The sequence below is a fragment of the Rhinopithecus bieti genome, unplaced genomic scaffold, assembly GCF_001698545.2.
Source record: "Rhinopithecus bieti isolate Rb0 unplaced genomic scaffold, ASM169854v2 scaffold_42772, whole genome shotgun sequence".
Taxonomy (NCBI): Eukaryota; Metazoa; Chordata; class Mammalia; order Primates; family Cercopithecidae; genus Rhinopithecus; species Rhinopithecus bieti.
Window position 1 is genome coordinate 2515978 of NW_016818842.1, and position 20148 is coordinate 2536125.

The 20148-nt window shown below is 43.9% G+C and overlaps 1 protein-coding gene across 2 annotated transcripts in view; it reads left to right on the plus strand.

Annotated features, from left to right (window-relative positions):
- POM121C (POM121 transmembrane nucleoporin C) overlaps window positions 1-20148 on the plus strand; it is a 60925-nt gene that overhangs the window by 25676 nt on the left and 15101 nt on the right. Inside the window, exons 1-5 of one of the 2 annotated variants that reach the window (XM_017857664.1) lie at window positions 9606-10228; window positions 10729-10944; window positions 11267-11428; window positions 12831-12911; window positions 14361-14532. In XM_017857664.1, the coding sequence (XP_017713153.1) occupies window positions 9651-10228; window positions 10729-10944; window positions 11267-11428; window positions 12831-12911; window positions 14361-14532 (1209 nt within the window). In that variant the 5' untranslated portion in view covers window positions 9606-9650. Of the gene's footprint in view, window positions 1-9605; window positions 10229-10728; window positions 10945-11266; window positions 11429-12830; window positions 12912-14360; window positions 14533-20148 lie in introns of those variants that run through there. The other variant, XM_017857665.1, reaches the window with a different exon arrangement.

The window sequence follows — 20148 nt, forward strand, 5'->3', positions numbered from 1 at the left end:
CTGGATCTGACCTTTGTCAGATGGGTAGATTGCAAAAATTTTCTCCCATTCTGTAGGCTGCCTGTTCACTCTGATGCTAGTTTCTTTTGCCATACAGAAGCTCTTTAGTTGAATTAGATCCCATTTGTCAATTTTGGCTTTTGTTGCAATTGCTTTTGGTGTTTTAGTCATGAAGTCTTTGCCCATGCCTGTGTCCTGAATGGTATATTGCCTAGGTTTTCTTCTAGGATTTTTATGGTTTTGGATTTTATATTTAAGTCTTTAATCCATCTTGAGTTAATTTTTTATAAGGTGTAAGGAAGGGGTCCAGTTTCAGTTTTCTGCATATGGCTAGCCAGTCTTCCCAGCACCATTAAATAGAGAATCCTTTCCCTATTGCTTGTCTTTGTCAGGTTTGTCGAAGATCAGATGGTTGTAGATGTGTGGTGTTATTTCTGAGGTCTCTGTTCTGTTCCATTTGTCTATATAGCTGTTTTGGTACCAGCACCATGCTGTTTTAGTTACTGTAGCCTTGTAGTATAGTTTGAAGTCAGGTAGCATGATCCCTCCAGCTTTGTTCTTTTTGCTTAGTATTGTCTTAGCTATACAGGCTCGTTTTTGGTTCCATATGAAATTTAAAGTAGTTTTTCTAATTCTGCGAAGAAAGTCAGTGGTAGCTTGTTGGAAATAGCATTGACTCTGTAAATTACTTTGGGTACTATAGCCATTTTCACAATATTGATTCTTCCTATCCATGAGCATGGAATGTGTTTCCATTTGTTTGTGTACTCTGTTACTTCCTTGAGCAGTGGTTTGCAGTTCTCCTTGAAGAGCTCCTTCCTGATTTATGAGAGTTTTTGAAAAGTCTTTTTCTGCTAAGTCCAATGTCTGGGCTTCCTAAAGGCTGATTTCCATCAATTTATTTTGTTACTTTGAATACGTTCCTTTGTCTTAGCATGATTTGTGCCTGTCATTAAACATGGACATTTGAATATTGTAAGGTAGTAACTCTGGCATTTAGATGATTCTTCTCATTGCATTTGCTTGTGTTTGTGAGTGTGTGTGTTTTTAATCATACATACGTTTATGTAGTAGTACATACGTATAATGACTTCCGAACTATTTTTGCAAAAATTTATTATTTCCATGTGTGGTCACTGAAGTCTCTGATTCTTTTAGCTTGTGTTCAGCTCACATTTTGATAGAGATTTCCTTGAATACTAGGAGCTAAAAATGGAAGAAAACACCTCTCCCAGTCTTTGAAGCTTGCCTTTGCACTACGGCTTTTCTTCAGCACTTAGCTAGGCCTGCACTGACCCTCGTGATCAGGCCAAGGTGAAAGCATAGGGTCTTTGTCAGGTGTTTCTGAGCAAGCATCCCGCCCTGGGCAAAGCTCCTGTAACACCTGTAACACCTGAGTGCTTGTGACTGCCCTGCTTTCCCAAAGGAATTCTCTCTAGCGTTCCTTCTCAGATTTAGGAAGTCTCTATTAGTTTTCTAGGGCTACCATAATGAAATGCCACAGACCGTGTAGCTTCAACAGCTGGAAGTTATTTTCTCACAGTTCTAGAGGCCAGAAGTCAAAGATCAAGGTGCCAGCAGGGCTGACTTCCCCAGAGTCTTCTCTTATTGGCTTCCAGATAGTTGCCTTCTTGCTGTGTCCTCATGTGACCTTTTCTCTGCACGTCCCTGGCATTTCTGCTTGTTTCTTTTGTGTGTGTGTGTGTGTGTGTGTGTGTTTTTTTTTTTTTTTGAGACGGAGTCTCACTCTGTCGCCCGGGCTGGAGTGCAGTGGCACAATCTCGGCTCACTGCAACCTCCACCTCCCGGGTTCAAGCGATTCTCCTGCCTCAACCTCCCTAGTAGCTGGGATTACAGGCACCCGCCACCACGCCCTGCTAATTTTTGTATTTTTAATAGAGACGGGGTTTTGCCATGTTGGGCAAGCTGGTCTCAAACTCCTAACTTCAGGTGATCTGCCTGCCTCAGCCTCCCAAAGTACTCGGATTACAGGCGTGAGCCACCACACCTGGCCATCCCTGGCATTTCTTCCTGTTCTTTAAGGACACCAGTCATACTGGCTTAGGGTCCCACCCTTCTGACCTCATTTAACCTTAATTACCTCTTTAGAGGCCTTATCTCCAGGGAGGTCCTGTGGGTTAAGGGTTCAACATATGCATTTAGGGAACACAATCAAGTGTATAACAGTAGAGTGTTGTAGCAATGCAAGAATGGCCACATTCAAAAAAAAAGAAAAAGAACAGTGGAGGCCGGGCGCAGTGGCTCACACCTGTAATCCCAGCACTTTGGGAGGCTGAGGTGGGTGGATCACTTGAGGTCAAGAGTTCAAGACCATCCTGGCCAACATGGTGAAACCCCATCTCTACTAAAAATACAAAAATTAGCTGGGCTTGGCGGCGGGCACCTGTAATCCCAGCTACCGGGGGACTGAGGCAGGACACTCCCTTGAACCCGGGAGGTGGAGGTTGCAGTGAGCTGAGATGTCACCACTACACTCCAGCCTGGGTGACAAAGTGAGACTGTCTCAAAAAAAAAAAAAAGAGAGAGAGAACAGTGGAGTGTTGTGTGTCTCAACTGTCAGGTTTTGCCCCAGTCCTATGTAGACTGCCTTGCAATGTTTGTGAGCAATGCTCACCACTTTTCTAGCCTCAATGAGTTCTAACCAGCAAATAGACAGGCGTCTACATCATTCCCTCAGGTAGCCCTCAGACGTGTGATAGAAGATTTACCAATAATTTGAAGGTAAGGTCTGCCCTGTCCCTGTGGAATGCCAAGAGGTCCCACATTGGGAATGCAGCCTTCTGTCTTCAAGACGCCTGTAGAAGCCAGGTGCGGTGGCTCAAGCCTGCAGTCCCAGCTGCTTGGAAGGCTGAGGTGAGAGAATCACTGGAGCCCAGGAGTTCAAGGGTGTAGTGAGCCATGATCATGCCACTGCACTCCAGCCTGGTCAACAGAGCAAGATACTGTCTCTTAAAAAACACTGCCACAAAGGTTTTCTACCTTTCCTTTTTAAGCTGCCTTTTTCTTGATTCAGCTTTCATTTGGTTGTTGTAAAGCTTTGGCTGTTTTTCAGCGTTCTGACAAAGTTGTTTCTAACAATTACTGCTTTTGTTTTGTTTTGTTTTTTGAGATGGAGTTTTGCTCTTGTTGCCCAGGCTGGAGGGCAATGGCGCCATCTCGGCTCACTGCAACCTCTGCCTCCCCGGTTCAAGTGATTTTCCTGCCTCAGCCTCCCAAGTAGCTGGGATTACAGGTGTGCACCACCACACTTGGCTAATTTTTTATTTTAGTAGAGATGGGGTTTCACCATGGTCAGTCTGGTCTCAAACTCCTGACCTCAGGTGATCCACCCGCCTTGGCCTCCCAAAGTGCTGGGATTACAGGCATGAGCCACCACACCCAGCCTTTTTTTTTATGTTTCTCTTGGGTGATGGAAGCTTGGAGCTGTCTACTCTGCCCTTTTGCTGATATAACTCCTCAATTATATTTTAAAGAGATTTAAAGAAGAAGGAAAAACAGGCACATATCTTTACCCATATAGTTACCATTTTCAATGCCTGTCATTCCTTTGTGTAGATCCAGATTTCCATCTGGTATTTTTCTTCTGCCTGAAGGACATCTCTTAACATTTCTTATAGTGTTTGTTGGTGATGAATTCTTTCAGCTTTTTATTTGTTTGAGACAGTCTTGCTCTGTCACCCAGGCTGGAGTGCAGTGACACAATTATGACCCACTGGAACCTCGACCTCCCAGGCTCAAGCAAACCTCCCAGCTCAGCCTCCCGAGTAACTGAGACTCCAGGCATGTGCCACTATGCTAGGCTAATTTTTGTATTTTTTTTTTAGAGCCAGGGTCTCACCATGTTGCCCAGGCTGGTCTCGAACTCTGGGGCTCGAGCGATCTGCCCGCCTCAGCCTCTCAAAGTGTCTTCCAGCTCTTATGTGTCTGAAATATCTTTATTTCACTTTGTTAAAATATGTTTTCATCAGGTATAAAATTCTAGGTTTTCAGTTTTTTCCTTCAGCACTTTAAAGATCAAGTTGCACTGCTGTCTTCTCACTTGCAGTATTTCTGACAAGAAATTTGATATCATTCTTATCTTTGTTCCTATGTAAATAACATGTCCTTTTGTCCCAGCTGCCTTCAGGATTTGATCTATATCATTGGTTTTGTGCAATTTGATTGTATGACTTGTTACAGTTTTCTTTGTATTTCTTGTACTTGACGTTGAACCTCAGGTCTATGGGTTTATATTTTTCATTATGTTTGGAAAATTTTCACCATTATTTCTTCTAATATTTTTCCATGTCTCAACTTTGTAAACATAATGGATATAGTTAAAATTAATATTAATGTCTTTCTCTGCTTATTTTAATATGTGTCAGTTCGGGGTTAGTTTGGATCAAAATAAGGATTGATTGGTTGCTCTTATTATGGGCTGTGTTTTCTTGCTTATTTATATGCCTAGTAATAGGATGTCAGGATGCCAGACTGGAAATTTTACCTTGTTGAGTAATGGTCTTTTTTTTTTTTGAGTTGGAATCTCGCTCTGTCGCCCAGGCTGAAGTGCAGTGGCACGATCTTGGCTCACCGCAAGCTCCACCTCCCGGGTTCACGCCATTCTCCTGCCTCAGCCTGCCAAGTAGCTGGGACTACAGGCGCCCGCCACTGCGCCCAGCTAATTTTTTGTATTTTTAGTAGAGATGGAGTTTCACTGCGTTAGCCAGGATGGTCTCAATCTCCAAACCTTATGATCCGCCCGCCTCAGCCTCCCAAAGTGCTGGGATTACAGGCGTGAGCCACCACGCCCAGCCAATTTTTAATCGTATATACATTCTCTTGAGCTTTGTTTTGGGATGTATTTAAGATCACTGGAAAGTTGGATCCTTTCAGGTCTTGTTTTTATGATTCATAAGGTGGGTCCAGAGCAATGCTCAATCTAAGACTGATTCTTTCCCATTCCTGGGGTGCTTAAGTACTCCACGCACAGCCCTATAAATTGTGAGTTTTTCTAGTCTGACTTGTGGTGACCCCCATCTCTACAAAAAAATAAAGAGGCTGGGCACAGTGGCTCATGTGTGTAATCCCAGCACTTTGAGAGGCCGAGGCGGGAAGATCACCTGAGGTCAGCAGTTTTGGCCAACATGGTGAAACCCAGTCTCTACTAAAAATACAAAAAAGTAGTTGGGTGTGGTGGTGGGTGCCTGTAATCCCAGCTACTCTGCTGAGGCTGAGGCAGGGGAATCGCTTGAACCTGGGAGGCAGAGGTTGCAGTGAGCCAAGATAGCGCCACTGCACTCCAACCTGGGCAACAAGAGTGACACACCATCTCAAAAAATAAAAATCAGTAAATAAATAAATAAATAAAAGACTACCTCATCCAGAAATGCCTTTACAGACACACTCATAAATAAATGTTTAACCAAGTATCTGTGCACACCATGGTCCCTTCAATTTGACATATGAAATTACCCATCACTCCAGCCTTCAGCCATGAGTTTGTGTCATGCATAGATTTCTAGAACTCCTCTTTGCATAGTGCCCTCCTTTCTTTTTTCTGCCCCATTTCTCTGCCATTTCAGCTGTCTCAGCCTGATATCTGTCTCCTCAGCCCAGTAGGATCTCCCTACTCTGCTCAGACTCCAGCTCTCTGCACTGCAGTTGGGAAATTATCCCCAGGCAGAGAAACCAGATGACTTTGGGGCTCATCCCACAAGTTTCCTTTCTCCTAGGGATCAGTCTTTTGCTTCCTGTTGTCCTCTGCCTGAAAGTAGTTGCCAAGTTGTACTGTTTTATATATCCACAACAGCATGAGTTAAACCAAAGTCTGGATCAGCAGACTACTAGATTTTTTTTTAACGGCTTTATTAATCAATACATTTTGTCCATGTCGACAGTTGTTCATGGTGGGAGGACTAACCTATAGCTGGAAGGATTAATTTTCAGCTGCTTTATAGTATTTTATTATATGAATTATATCAGTTTGCCCATCCTTAATTGATAAACATTACCCATGAAGTGTGTTCAAATTGTCTGTGATACAAATAATGCTTCAGTGATTACCCAGAATGGGATTGCAGGTTTATAGGATACATACTTCTTCACCCTTATTTTTTACTAGATATTGCCAATTGCTTTCCAAATTGTACTGTTTCATATATCCACAAGGGCATGAGTTCTGTTTGATACACATCCATGCTAATACTTGATCTTGTTCAATTAATTTTTCTAGTGTGTAAATGAGTGCAAAATCTGTTACTTTAGTTTTTCCTAGATTACTAGTGTACACATATGCACATATATATTATTAGATATTTGTGTTTCCCATTCAATAGCTTTTTTATATCAATTGTCCTTTTAAAATTGGGTCATCTTTTGTTATTGATTCTTTGGAGTTCTTTATAAATTCTACTTACTAATCATCTTTTGGTTATATGTATTAGAGTTGTTTTTCCCAGTCTTGACTTGTCTTTTAGATGCATATCTTGCCTTTTCCCATATAGAAGTGTTAACTTTTTTGGAGGGGACGGAGTCTCACTCAGTTGCCCAGGCTGGAGTGCAGTGGTGCAATCTCAGCTCACTGCAACCTCTGCCTTCTGGGTTCAAGCGATTCTCCAGCCTCAGCCTCCTGAGTAGTTGGTACTACAGGCACGTGGCACCACACCGGGCAATTTTTGTATTTTTTTTTTTTTTTAATCAGAGACTGGGTTCTACCATGTTGCCTAGGCTGGTCTCGAACTCCTGAGCTCAAAGCAATCCGCCCGCCTCGGCCTACAAATATGCTAGATTATGTGTAAGCCACCATGCCCGGCCTAGAAGTGCTAACTTTTAATGTAGTCATATTTATCTATATTTTCCTAAATGATTTGTGCCCTTTGTGTATTTATCTCTTGACCTCTAAATACAGGAGTGCCCCGAGGGCTCAGGCTACGGACCTCTCTATTTACATTAATTCTCAATAATCTTGCTTGGTTTCAGGACATCTGTAGCCTGATGGCTTTTCTATGTAGCTTCTCCACTTAACTCCAGCCATATACAATAATTTAAAGATCCCCTACTGACCTAGATACTATGTTTCTTCTTCCCCTATTACCCAAGTTTCTTGAGTAGGGAGTCTGCAGTCACTGCCTCCATTTCTTCACCTTCCAGTCATTGTTCAACCCAGGGCAGCTTGGTTTTTGTCCTACTAGTCTACTGATACTGAGATTTTTTTCTTAAGCAACACAGCTCCCCCCCTTCACCCGCCCCCACCTGTTTTTTTTTCAAATTAAGTCTTATGTGAAATCGCAGTATATTAAATCGAAGCAGAATTGCTTTGGGACTGGGTTGGGGAGGATATAGAACTCATACTGCACTTTCTTCTCATCTCTCTGAGTTGCCCCAAAGGCATCTATACCTTTCCAATTTTTCTGTCTCCCCAAACACCCTAATCCCCAGTGATACTGAACAATTCCATCTCTGGACTTCTGCACAATGCTCCTTCATCTGCCTTGAACCTGCCAGACCTCTCAGCTCCAGGAGCACTTCCCTGCCTACCTTCCCCTTTATCATAACTTTAATTTTTTTTTTTTTTTTTGAGACGGAGTCTTGCTCTGTCGCCCAGGCTGGAGTGTGCAGTGGTGCGATATCGGCTCACTGCAACCTCCACCTCCCGGGTTCAAGCAATTCTCCTGTCTCAGCCTCCCGAGTAGCTGGGACATGCCACCGTGCCCGGCTAATATTTGTATTTTAGTAGAGACGGTGTTTCACCATATTGGTCAAGCTGGTCTCAAAATCCTGACCTCAGATGATCCGCCCACCTCGGCCTTCCAAAGTGCTGGGATTACAGGCATGAGCCACTGCGCCCGGCCCACAATCTAATTTTAGCATAGGTATTGAATTGCAATCTTTTACTTACACATCTTCCTTACTAAACAGCTTCTAAAGATCAGAGATCCTATATTTTCCCCCCAAACTCTTTAACGTATATAAAGAATGGAGTGAATAAATCAATGAATGAATGGCCGAGGAAACTGAACTACACCAAAGTCTATTGGCAGACTACCAGACTTTTAAACAGCTTTAAGATATAAATCACATACCATGCAAATCATAGGGTGGTGCAACCGCCACCACAATCTAATTGTTGTTTTTTTTTGTTTTGTTTTGTTTTGAGACGGAGTCTTGCTCTGTCGCCCAGGCTGGAGTGTGCAGTGGTGCGATATCGGCTCACTGCAACCTCCACCTCCCGGGTTCAAGCAATTCTCCTGTCTCAGCCTCCCGAGTAGCTGGGACATGCCACCGTGCCCGGCTAATATTTGTATTTTTAGTAGAGACGGTGTTTCACCATATTGGTCAAGCTGGTCTCAAAATCCTGACCTCAGATGATCCGCCCACCTCGGCCTTCCAAAGTGCTGGGATTACAGGCATGAGCCACTGCGCCCGGCCCACAATCTAATTTTAGCATAGGTATTGAATTGCAATCTTTTACTTACACATCTTCCTTACTAAACAGCTTCTAAAGATCAGAGATCCTATATTTTCCCCCCAAACTCTTTAACGTATATAAAGAATGGAGTGAATAAATCAATGAATGAATGGCCGAGGAAACTGAACTACACCAAAGTCTATTGGCAGACTACCAGACTTTTTAAACAGCTTTAAGATATAAATCACATACCATGCAAATCATAGGGTGGTGCAACCGCCACCACAATCTAATTGTTGTTTTTTTTTGTTTTGTTTTGTTTTTGAGACGGAGTCTTGCTCTGTCGCCCAGGCTGGAGCGCAGTGGCGCGATCTCGGCTCACTGCAAGCTCCGCCTCCCGGGTCCACGCCGTTCTCCTGCCTCACCCTCCCGAGCAGCTGGGACTACAGGCGCCCGCCACCACGCCCGGCTGTTTTTCTATATTTTAGTACAGATGGGGTTTCACCGTGTTAGCCAGGATGGTCTCGATCTCCTGACCTCGTGATCCACCCGCCTCGGCCTCCCAAAGTGCTGGGCTTACAGGCGTGAGCCACCGCGCCCGGCCCACAATCTAATTTTAAACTATGTTTATGCTGCTACGAAAAAGCCTATAACCATGAGCAGTCACTTTCTATTCCCCACCCCCAAACCCACTCCCTAGCCCTAGGCAACCACTAATCTACTTTCTCAGACCGATAACTTTAGTATAGGCATAAATCGATCACAGAGCCTCAAAATCAACCCAATATCTGGGCCATGCTGTGAAATTTGGTAAGTAATCGTCCCACATTATCAACTTGTAACGGAGAAATGGAGGGAGGAAAAAAAAAACTCACAGTCCCCAGTAGCGTTTCTGAAAAGTACCTGATAACAGGCTGTGGTGGAGGGGAGTTCAGCCCCCAGAAAAGATCACGGATTAGGAATTACGTAAGCATAGGTCTCGGGCCCTTTTATTTTGGACGCGATCCTTCCACGGGATCGCCTCCGGATGGGTGTCGCGCTGGGAGCCACAAGGGAAACCTCAAGAGTCAGAAACAGGCGTTGAAGGCAGGCGGCATTTTCCAAACCAGTTGGGTCTCCGGCGCTGCCCGGCCGTAGCGTCTCCCGGAGTCGCGCGCGCATGACGTAGAGGGCGCGCGATGACGCGACGCGCGGCGCGGTGCACGCTGGGATATTTAAGTCTCCTCCGCGGCGCGGAGCCGCGATGTCTCCGGCGGCTGCGGCGGCTGGAGCAGGCGAGCGGCGGCGGTCCATATCGAGTGTCAGGGACGGCCGGGGCCGGGGCCGCGGGGGGCAAGCCGGGGCCGCGTTCCTCGGCCTGTCGCTGGTCGGCCTCCTACTGTACCTCGTGCCGGCTGCAGCTGCGCTGGCCTGGCTGGCCGTGGGGGCTACCGCGGCCTGGTGGGGACTGAGCCGCGAGCCCCGAGGTTCGCGCCCCTTGTCCTCCTTCGTTCGGAACGCGCGACATCGGCGAACACTGTTCGCTTCGCCTCCGGCCAAGTCGACAGCCAACGGAAACCTCCTAGAGCCGCGGACCCTGCTCGAAGGACCTGACCCTGCCGAACTGCTACTCATGGGCAGTTACCTGGGCAAGCCCGGGCCGCCGCAGCCCACCCCCGCTCCGGAGGGCCAGGACCTGAGGGATAGGCCTGGCCGCCGCCCACTCGCCCGCCCGGCGCCGCGCTCCCCGCCACCGCGCTCCCCGCCGCCGCATCGCGTTCACCACGTTTACTCCTCTCTCCCCACTCCTCTTCTCCGACCCTCCGGGAGGCCTTCCCCACGGTAAGATGCGCTGATTTTCCCAGAGCATCCTGTGGTTCGGCTGGCTTGAAATCGAGGACTTGACTTTTAAATCCGATTTGCTTTTTCATCTAGTCCAAAGGGGATTGTGTGTGGTTTTGCCCTCCTTAACACCTTGGTGTGTGCCAGCCGTCTCCTGGCCTCGTCTCACTCTTGGAATGAGATGTTGTGTTGCCAAAACGATTCCCTTCTTTCCAGTTTTAAAAACTCCCCGAATTTTAGTGCAGTCTAGATTTAGTCTCGATTTAGATTTTTCCCTCTCAAATTGTTGAAATCCATTGTTGAGACAGCTGTTAAGCAGCTGTCACTCTCTGCCCTTAGATGGAATAGGGGAAAGTTGCCATAAAAACACCGTGTTCTGTGTTGCTTTGAAAGAGACTTAAGTTCTTTGGAAAATGTCTGAACTGGTGGATTTTTAGCCGTTTAAAATTTTGACATTCTTTTATGCTTTGGTTCCATGATTTGTCTCACATTCTCTGCAGGGACTGTGGGACTTTACCAAATCGGTTTGTAATAACACCTCGAAGACGCTATCCGATCCATCAGGCCCAATATTCCTGTCTGGGGGTACTTCCCACAGTGTGCTGGAATGGTTATCACAAGAAGGCTGTGCTGTCCCCTCGCAACTCCAGGATGGTGTGTAGCCCAGTTACTGTGAGGATCGCCCCTCCCGACAGAAGATTTTCGCGTTCTGCGATGTGAGTATTATCGTTGGAAGAATACTCTCCCTTTTCGTGTCCACTTTATTCTTCTCCAGTTGTTCCTATGACAACATGACTACAACGCAAAAAAGAAAAGACAAAGCTGCTTATTTGAATGAGAAATACCAAATTCTAGTAATTGTGTTTTCACTTTTGCCCTTGACGAAAAAGTAGCTTTACTTGCTAAGGGGAACTGCTGTGAGTGTATAAATTATACTTTGGTCTGTTGGTTAGCTTCTGATTTCCCGTTTCTGAAATCTGTGCTATATGGCGTGGGAATTAAAATATCTTACGGCTAGAATCTTGTCTTTCATTATAGACCAGAGCAGATAATCAGCTCGACACTGTCCTCACCATCAAGTAATGCCCCAGACCCATGTGCAAAGGAGACTGTACTGAGTGCCCTCAAAGAGAAGAAGAAGAAAAGGACAGTGGAGGAAGAAGACCAAATATTCCTTGATGGCCAGGAAAATAAAAGAAGGTAACAGACTCAGGAGAGTAGTAAGCCGGTTTCCTGGTTGGACTCCTATGGGATGAGATGTAGACATTCCCATAAAGATACAGAGGCCACCTCCAGTTTGTGAGCCTTTGTAGGCCCCCTTCTTTGGCTTTCATGGAAGAACCTAATAACAAGCGTTTTAATGCTGTTCATTTCAAGGCACAGGTTAGAGCGATGTTACAGTTTACCTTTTCCATGAGTAGTAGAGATAAGCTGACGGCTATTAGCCATGTTAGTTAGCCTCATGCTTTTGTAGAAATGTGTTAAAGTTTATTTTCAAGATAAAAGGCTCTAAGTCTTCCCATTGGAATTTTATGGTGTTCAGTTATTTGGGTAACCACCAATTCCAGTGTCTTAATTGTGCTGAAGGAAATGCTTGTGAAAGAAAAATGAAAACTAGACTTTGGCAGATTTAACAGTAATGAGATTAAAACGAATTTCCTGGCGGGGCAAGGAGGCTCATGCCTGTAATCCCAGCACTTTGAGAGGCCGAGGCAGGTGGATCAGCTGAGGTCAGGAGTTCAAGACCAGCCTGGCCAACATGGTGAAACCCTATCTCTACTAAAAATACAAAAATTAGCAGGACGTGGTGGCAGGCGCCTGTAGTCCCAGCTACTCGGGAGGCTGAGACAGGAGAATTGCTTGAACCCGGGAGGCAGAGGTTGCAGTGAGCCGAGACTCCTGCTGCACTGCAGCCTGGGCAACAGAGTGAGACTCCAAAAAAAAAGAAAAATTCCTTTTGTGGTTTATAGAATAACCTAATGAAAATGGGATAGTTTTCTAAGTATAGAAAGAAAGGAAGTGGCTGAGCATTTATTGAGCACCCACTGTGTATGAGACCCTACTCCAAATGATATGGATAGAGCAGTAGACAAGACAAATCTCTGCTCTCATGGGACTCTTGAGGGAAACACCATTTTATAAGGCTGGGTGTGGTGGTACGCGCCTGTACTCCTGACTCCTTGAGAGGCCAGGATGGGAGGATCGCTGGAGCCCAGGAGCTTAAGACCAGTCTGGGCAACATAGTGAAACCTCGCCTCTACAAAAAATTAAGAAATTAGCCACGTGTGGTGGTGCATACCTATAGTCCTAGCTACTCTGGAGGCTGGGGCAAGAGAATCGCTTGAACCCGGGAGGCAGAGGTTTGTCGCACTGAGCCAAAATAGTGCTATTGCACTCCAGCCTAGGCAACAAGAGTGAAACTCCGTCTGGGAAAAAAAAAAAAATTTACCTTTCAGAAACTTAGGGATTTTAAACAACCGTTTACTGGTCTAGCGTGGGCTCTGTGCTCCATAGAGATAGTATAAGGTCCCAGAAATGTGAGAATACACTTTAAAGGGACAAAAAAAAGTCATGTCATTTCATTGAGACTTTTTTGTCTCAGGCGCCATGATAGCAGTGGCAGTGGACATTCAGCGTTTGAGCCCCTGGTGGCCAATGGAGTCCCCGCTTCTTTTGTGCCTAAGTAAGTACGAGTCCATCTGGATGAAATACCACTGTTTGGAAAAAAAAGCATGATCAGAGCTGTTGCCCTATAGATTTTCCTGTTTGTTTTTTGCATTGCTTAATTAGTTCAGGTTCACATCTTTGAAATTAGGAACATTTTGAGTAACTTTCCACAATTAACTGCCTTCTGTCTAATTCCTTTTAATGCTCTTGCATTAAGATGGATGAAATATGCTGAGACTAAGAGGTTTTACAAATATATTTAATAACCAAGCACATAGAAGGATTGCAAAGTTTGTGCAGTGGATAAAACAGTATGAAATTAAATGTTAAATTTCTACGTATCAGTTTAAAAACAAATTGGAGGAAGAATTGGATGGAAAGGAAAGTGGCTCAAAAGTGTGTGTGGAAAGACTTAGGATAACTTAGATGCCTCATCTGAGTCAGCAGTGTGATGTGGCCACCAGGAAAACTAATGTGCTCCTGGTCTGTGCTCTTAGAAGAAAGACTAGAATGAGGCAGGTAGATGGTATTCCTGCCTTCCGTAGTTCTGCTCACTGTCCGTGGAGCACTGTGGTCAGATCAGTGTACTGCACTGCAAGGGAGGATGTACACAAACGGAAATTCATTCCCAGTGAAGCAACGAAAATGTTAAGGAGATTTTCAACAGCCCACAGTGGGGGTGGTGGATGATGGGGTTTTGGAGGTATGGAAGTATTAGCCCAGAGCAGAAAATCTCAGGGGAATAAGGAAATAAGTGACAGAAGGATAATGGTCCCTAAAAACCAAAGGACTGTCCCTTGAAAGAAGCAAAATAACTTGCTCTGACTTCAAATAGGATCCGTGGGTGAAAGTTAGAGGAAATACGTTATAAACCGTGTGGTTCATGGTTGACGTGGGTCACTCTAGGAGAGAGTTGTCTGTATTGTAACAGGTTGGATGTCTCTCCTACGGGAAAGATGCATAGGAGATTTCTGTTTCAGTTGGAGGTTTAGAAAAATGATGGGTTCCTCTTAACTCTGATTTTTTTAACAGCTTTGTTGAGGTATAATTGACATACAATAAACTACTTGTTTAAAGCATGTGACATTTTGACACGCATTCACCTGTGGAACCATCCCACCACTAAGATAATGAACATTCATCACCTCCAAAAGTTCCCACATGCCTGTAATCCCTCACTTCAGTTCCATCCCTGTCCCCAGGCATCTAGTGATCTGCTTTCTGTCACTGTAGATAGGTATGCATTTTCCAGAATATTCTGTACATGGAATCATACATTTAAGTTTTAAATATTTGGCTTTTCTTACTGACTTTGTCAGATAGATTTGGCCAGATTGTTAGCAGTAAAAATTAAAAGCATTATTCTCTTCCCTTCATGTTTATTAAGAAAGATGTTATGACCGTGGATGAAACCATAGAAGAATGTTGCCTTCAGTAAAGCATCTGTCTTCTTCCCTTTTATCAGGCCTGGGTCTCTGAAGAGAGGCCTCAATTCTCAGAGCTCAGATGACCACTTGAATAAGAGATCCCGAAGCTCTTCCATGAGCTCCTTGACAAGCGCTTACACAAGTGGCATCCCTAGCTCCAGCCGCAATGCCATTACCAGTTCCTACAGCTCCACTCGAGGCATCTCACAGGTACAAGTACAGCTCTTGTAATGTGGGGGACATGAATTCCCAGCATTCCCAATGTGGTAGCTTAGCCCTGTCATCCCAGCACTTTGGAAGGCCGAAGCAGGAGGATTGCTTGAGCCCAGGAGTTCAAAACCAGCCTGGGCAATATAGTGAGACCTTGTCTGTACAAAATAATTTTTAAAGAAATTTTTTTTAAATAAAATAGTTGATTAGCAAAGGTTTGCTAATCACCTTCTATCTGTCAGACATTAGAATTGTCTCTAAGCTAATAGAAAATACAGATAAAGGCTGGGCGCGGTGGCTCACGCCTGTAATCCCAGCACTTTGGGAGGCCGAGGCAGGCGGATCACAAGGTCAGGAGATCGAGATCATCCTGGCTAACACAGTGAAACCCTGTCTCTACTAAAAGTACAAAAAATTAGCCGGGCGCAGTGGTGGGCGCCTGTAGTCCCAGCTACTCGGGAGGCTGAGGCAGGAGAATGGCGTGAACCTGGGAGGCGGAGTTTGCAGTGAGCCGAGATCACGCCACTGGACTCCAGCCTGGGTGACAAAGCGAGACTCCATCTCAAAAAAAAAAAAAAGAAAGAAAATACAGATCATTGAGTGATCAATATAGGCCAGCAGAATGGAGTAGAAAGCTGGGAATGTAAAGCAGTGCATGTGTGCGAGCTGATTCAAGACAGAGCTGTGATGTAGATAAATGGACGGAAGGTGATTGGAAAGGTACACTGAGTCCATTTTGTATTGGGTCATAAAAGAGATTTATCCTGTAGGCATTTAGAATTGAGTGCAGGGTTTTTAAACAAGTGGTCATGATTTTTTGGAAAAGGGATTATCGCACAGTATAGGGAACAGAGCAGGCTTTGCTGCTGCACAGACTTAGGTTCTAATCTTGGCTCTGAGGCTGGGTGGGGTGGCTCGTGCCTGTAATCCCATAACTTTGGGAGGTCAAGGTGGGAGAACCTCTTGAGCCCAGGAGTTCAAGACTAGCCTATGCAACAGAGCAAGACTGTGTCTCAAAGAAAAGGAAAAAAAAAATGCTTGGCTCTGACATCTAGTAGTTACAAGGTCTGGGGCACACAAATCACATAATATCTCTTTTTCTTATCTCTGAAGTGCTGTTGCAATGATTGAGGGTAATATTTAAAAAGCACCTATTACAGTGACTGTTAATAAGTGGGTAGCCAGTATGCAGCAGCCAGACAAAAAGATGTAAAGCATGTACGGAGAAATGTTTTTGAGAGGAGGAAAACTTTGAGACGAGTGCATCAACCCAGAAGGCTCTGACAGTCATATAAATGAGCATTAATAACCGTAATATCATTATCCCTCTTAAATTATTAGCCTTGATGTTATGTACCTGCCTCCGCCTCCCAAAGTGCTGAGATTACAGGTGTGAGCCACCACGCCTGGCCCATGCAATTTCCAAATAACGGTATCAGTGTCATTTTTAACACTGTCTTTATTAAGACTGCTGTAGTCAGTTTAAGAATTGTTTGTGATTCTAGTTCTTATTTTGGATATGCAAACTTTTTCAGCTTTGGCCTGTGGAAGCCAAACTGGCTCCTGTGTCCTTTGTTTGGACCCCGGCCGTCTTCGACAGATAGCTTCATTGCTTTCTGCCCACCTTCCCAGAGTCCTTTTTTAGCCTATACTGAAGTTGGCTGTTTCTTCAAAAAGTTTTGGTCTCTTCCATTTAGAACTGTAGAGACTACAGTCTTAAGTTTTAGGAGAGAGAAGATAGATCCTCTAGAAAGAGGAATGTAAATAATTAACTCTTAATATTCCAAATTCAAATTTATGATGGCAGGATTTTCTATGTAATGGATTTTGTATTTTTATGTATTACACTGAAAATGTCGGTTTATAGTTACTTTGATCCTAGTACACGCAATTTTTTTTTTTTTTTTTTTTTGAGATGGAGTCTTATTCTGTCACCCAGGCTTGAGTGCAGTGGTGCAATCTTGGCTCACTGCAATCTCTGCTTCCTGAGTTCAAGCGATTCTCCTACCTCCGCCTCCCAAGTAGCTGAGACTACAGGCACCGTCACCATGCCCAGATAATTTTTGTATTTTTAGTAGAGATGATGTTTCACCATGTTGGCCAGGCTGGTCTCGAACTTGTGACCTCAGGTGATCCACCTGCCTCCGCCTCCCAAAGTGCTGAGATTACAGGTGTGAGCCACCACGCCTGGCCCATGCAATTTCCAAATAACGGTATCAGTGTCATTATTAACACTGTCTTTATTGAGACTGCTGTAGTCAGTTTAAGAATTGTTTGTGATTCATTTCCTCATTATATCCCTCTGTGAATCCTAGGGACATGGAATCAATATAGCGTGTTTTAAAGTAATGTTAATTGTCCTTTGGTACACCAGCTTTATATACAGTGAGGTTCATTTGTTCAGTATGTTTGAAAGTTACAGGGATTTCTATGTTTTCCTTCTTGAAATAGTTCTATTTTAAATTATGTAAAATACTTAAGTTGTTTCATAAAAACATACACTAAAACAAGATACACTCAAAATTCAATTTCCGTCCCTTTCTACTCTGCATTTTCCTTCCTCTCCATTTTATTATTTTTTCATTATCCTTCATTGTTCTTTTTTAAACGATACACGTATCAGTGTATCTGAAAACCGCCACTTTCTAACGTTTAAGGTAGTAGACAGTATATACATACACACTTGAGCCTTGCTTTTTCACATAGTATACAGTTGAGGTCATTCCATAGCAGTACACAGAAACTCATCTTTTGTCTTACAACTAGATAGGCACTCTAGTCCTTTGTTGACAAAGGTTGGGTTGTTTCAGTCTTCTGCTATCACAAATAATGCTGCAAAGAATACATTTGTTCATATGTCATTTCACCCTTAGCAATTTTGCCTCTGGAAAATTCCTAGAAGTCAGATTCCCAAGTTTAAGGTTAAATGCGCATGTAATTTTGCTGGATATTGTTAAATCCCCCTACAGAGCGTGTACTACTCAGCATTCCCCTCAGTGTTGTATGAGAAGGGACTGTTTCTCCATGGCCTCACCAGCAGATTTGGTTATTGTAGCTCTGGGCTTTTACCAATTTGACAGGTAAAAAATAGTATCTAGGACTTCACGCCTGTGATCCCAGCACTTTGAGAGGCTGAGGAAGGCAGATCACCTGAGGTCAGGAGTTCGAGACCATCCTGGCCAACATGGTGAAATCCTGTCTCTACTAAAAATATAAAAATTAGCTGGGCATGGTGGCGCATGCCTGGAATCCCAGCTACGCAGAAGACTGAGGAAGGAGAATATCAGGAACCTGGGCGGCAGAGGTTACAGAGATAGCGGCACTGCACTCCAGCCTGGGCGACAGAGTGAGACTCTGTCTCAAAAAAAAAAAAAAAGGTAGCTAGCCAAGCGCAGTGGCTCACACCTGTAATCCCAGCACTTTGGGAGGCCGAGGCAGGTGGATCACCTGAAATCAGGAGTTTGAGACCAGCCTGCCCAACATGGCAAAACCCCATCGCTACTAAAAATACAAAAAATTTAGCCAGGCATGGTGGTGTGTGCTGTAATCCCAGCTACTTGGGAGGCTGAGGCAGGAGAACCGCTTGACCCCGGAAGGTGGAGGTCAAGTGAGCCGAGCTCGCACCACTGCCCTCCAGCCTGGACGACAGAGTGAGACTCCATCTCAAAAAGAAAAAAGTATCTAATTTTTGTCCCTTATGAGTAGTTTGATCATCTGTTCATGTGTTGAATGATTATTTTCAGTTCTGTTTCCATGAATCTTAGTTCATATCCTTTACCCATTTTTCTGAAGGGCTAACAGTCAAATCTCACATTCGAGAGTTTTTCCTATAGTAGAGAAACCTATTCCAAATGAACCAAGTTTTGAACGTAAAGTAGAAACCATAGAAGTGCAGTGTTAGAAGAAACAGGCTCCTCACACATTGCTGGTGGGAGGGTCAGTTGGTACAGCTCTCTAGAGGGCTGTGTGGCAGGAATTGTCCAGATTAGAGATACATGCACCCTTTGATCAAGCAGCTTTACCTTAGGAATTTATCCTACACACATACTGGGAAATGGATATAAGGATTTAATGTAACATTGTTTTAATAACAGCAGCTTGGAAACAATGTACATGTTTTTTTCAGGGAGCTGGTTGAATAACTTACAGTGTTTCTATAAGTTGAAATATACTACGTAACTATGAAAAAGAATAAGGCAACTAACTGAATAAGTACTCATGAGAATGATCTCAAAAAGAAATTACATAAAACAAGGCTCAGAACTGTATAGTATCCTCTATTATTTGGGCTTTTAAAAATCTTTTAATATGCATAAGATAATTCTTACAGGATATATTAGAAACTGGTAATCGTTACTGAGATAAAAGGAAATTTACTTTTACTGTACTTTTTTTTTTTTTTGAGACGGAGTCTCACACTGTCGCCCAGGCTGGAGTGCAGTGGTGTGATCTCAGCTCACTGCAACCTCCGCCTCCTGGGTTCAAACAATTCCCCTGCCTCAGCCTCCCAAGTAGTTGAGATTACAGGTTCCCGCCACCATGCCCAGCTAATTTTTTGTATTTTTAGTAGAGACAGGGTTTCACCGTGTTGGCCATTGCTGGTCTCGAACTCCTGACCTCGTGATTCCGCCTGCCTTGGCCTCCCAAAGTGCAGGGATTACAGGTGTGAGCCACTGTGCCTGGCCTACTGTACATTCTTATTGTTGGAATCTGTAATGTGCAAGTATTATCCTTCCTGGTTTTGGCTTTTTTAAGTAAAAAAATAAAATTCCTCTCCCAGCAGTCTGAGTCTCCATCCAGTAGGTACCCATTGTTAACATTCTTACTGTGTGCAAACACAGATAATACCCAGAATTTTTTGACTGTTGTACATAACAGAGTCAAAGCATATTTGCTTTTTAAAAAGCATCTTCGTTTCTCTTTTGTCCATTACATCTTGCATAGCATTTTGTGTCATGTAATTTCCCTCACTCTTTAGATGGCCTTTTTTACTAGAGTATAATATACAGAAAAACACAAATTGTAACCACCACCCAGGTCAAGTAATAAAACATTTTCATCACCCAGAAACCTCCCTCCTGCCCACTCCCCATCAGTGCTCCTTCTTTCCTTCCTATTAGCACCTTTTATAGTGTACCCTGTTTTTGAATTTTATATGAATGCAAATAAAGCGTGCATTCTTTGGTGTTTGACTTAACATTTTGCTTGTGAGATTTGTCCATATTCTTGCACATAGTGGTGGGTAATTCATTGTCATTGATGTATATACTGTTCCACACTATGCATATAACCACAGTTAATTTATCCATTCTGCCATTGGACATTTGGGTTTCCAGTTTGGGGTTATTATACGTAATACTGCTTTAGACAATTGTCTAAGTCTTTTAGTACAATAAAGTATGTGTACGTTCCGTTTTAGTAGATATTGCTAACCATTGTTTTTTTGTGTATGTGTGTGTTTTTTTTTTTTTTTAGATGAAGTCTTGCTCTGTCACCCAGGTTGGAGTACAGTGGTGCAATCTCAGCTCACTGCAACCTCCACCTTCTGGGTTCAAGCAATTCTCCTGCCTCAGCTTCCCTAGTAGCTGGGACTACAGGCACATGCCACCACACCCA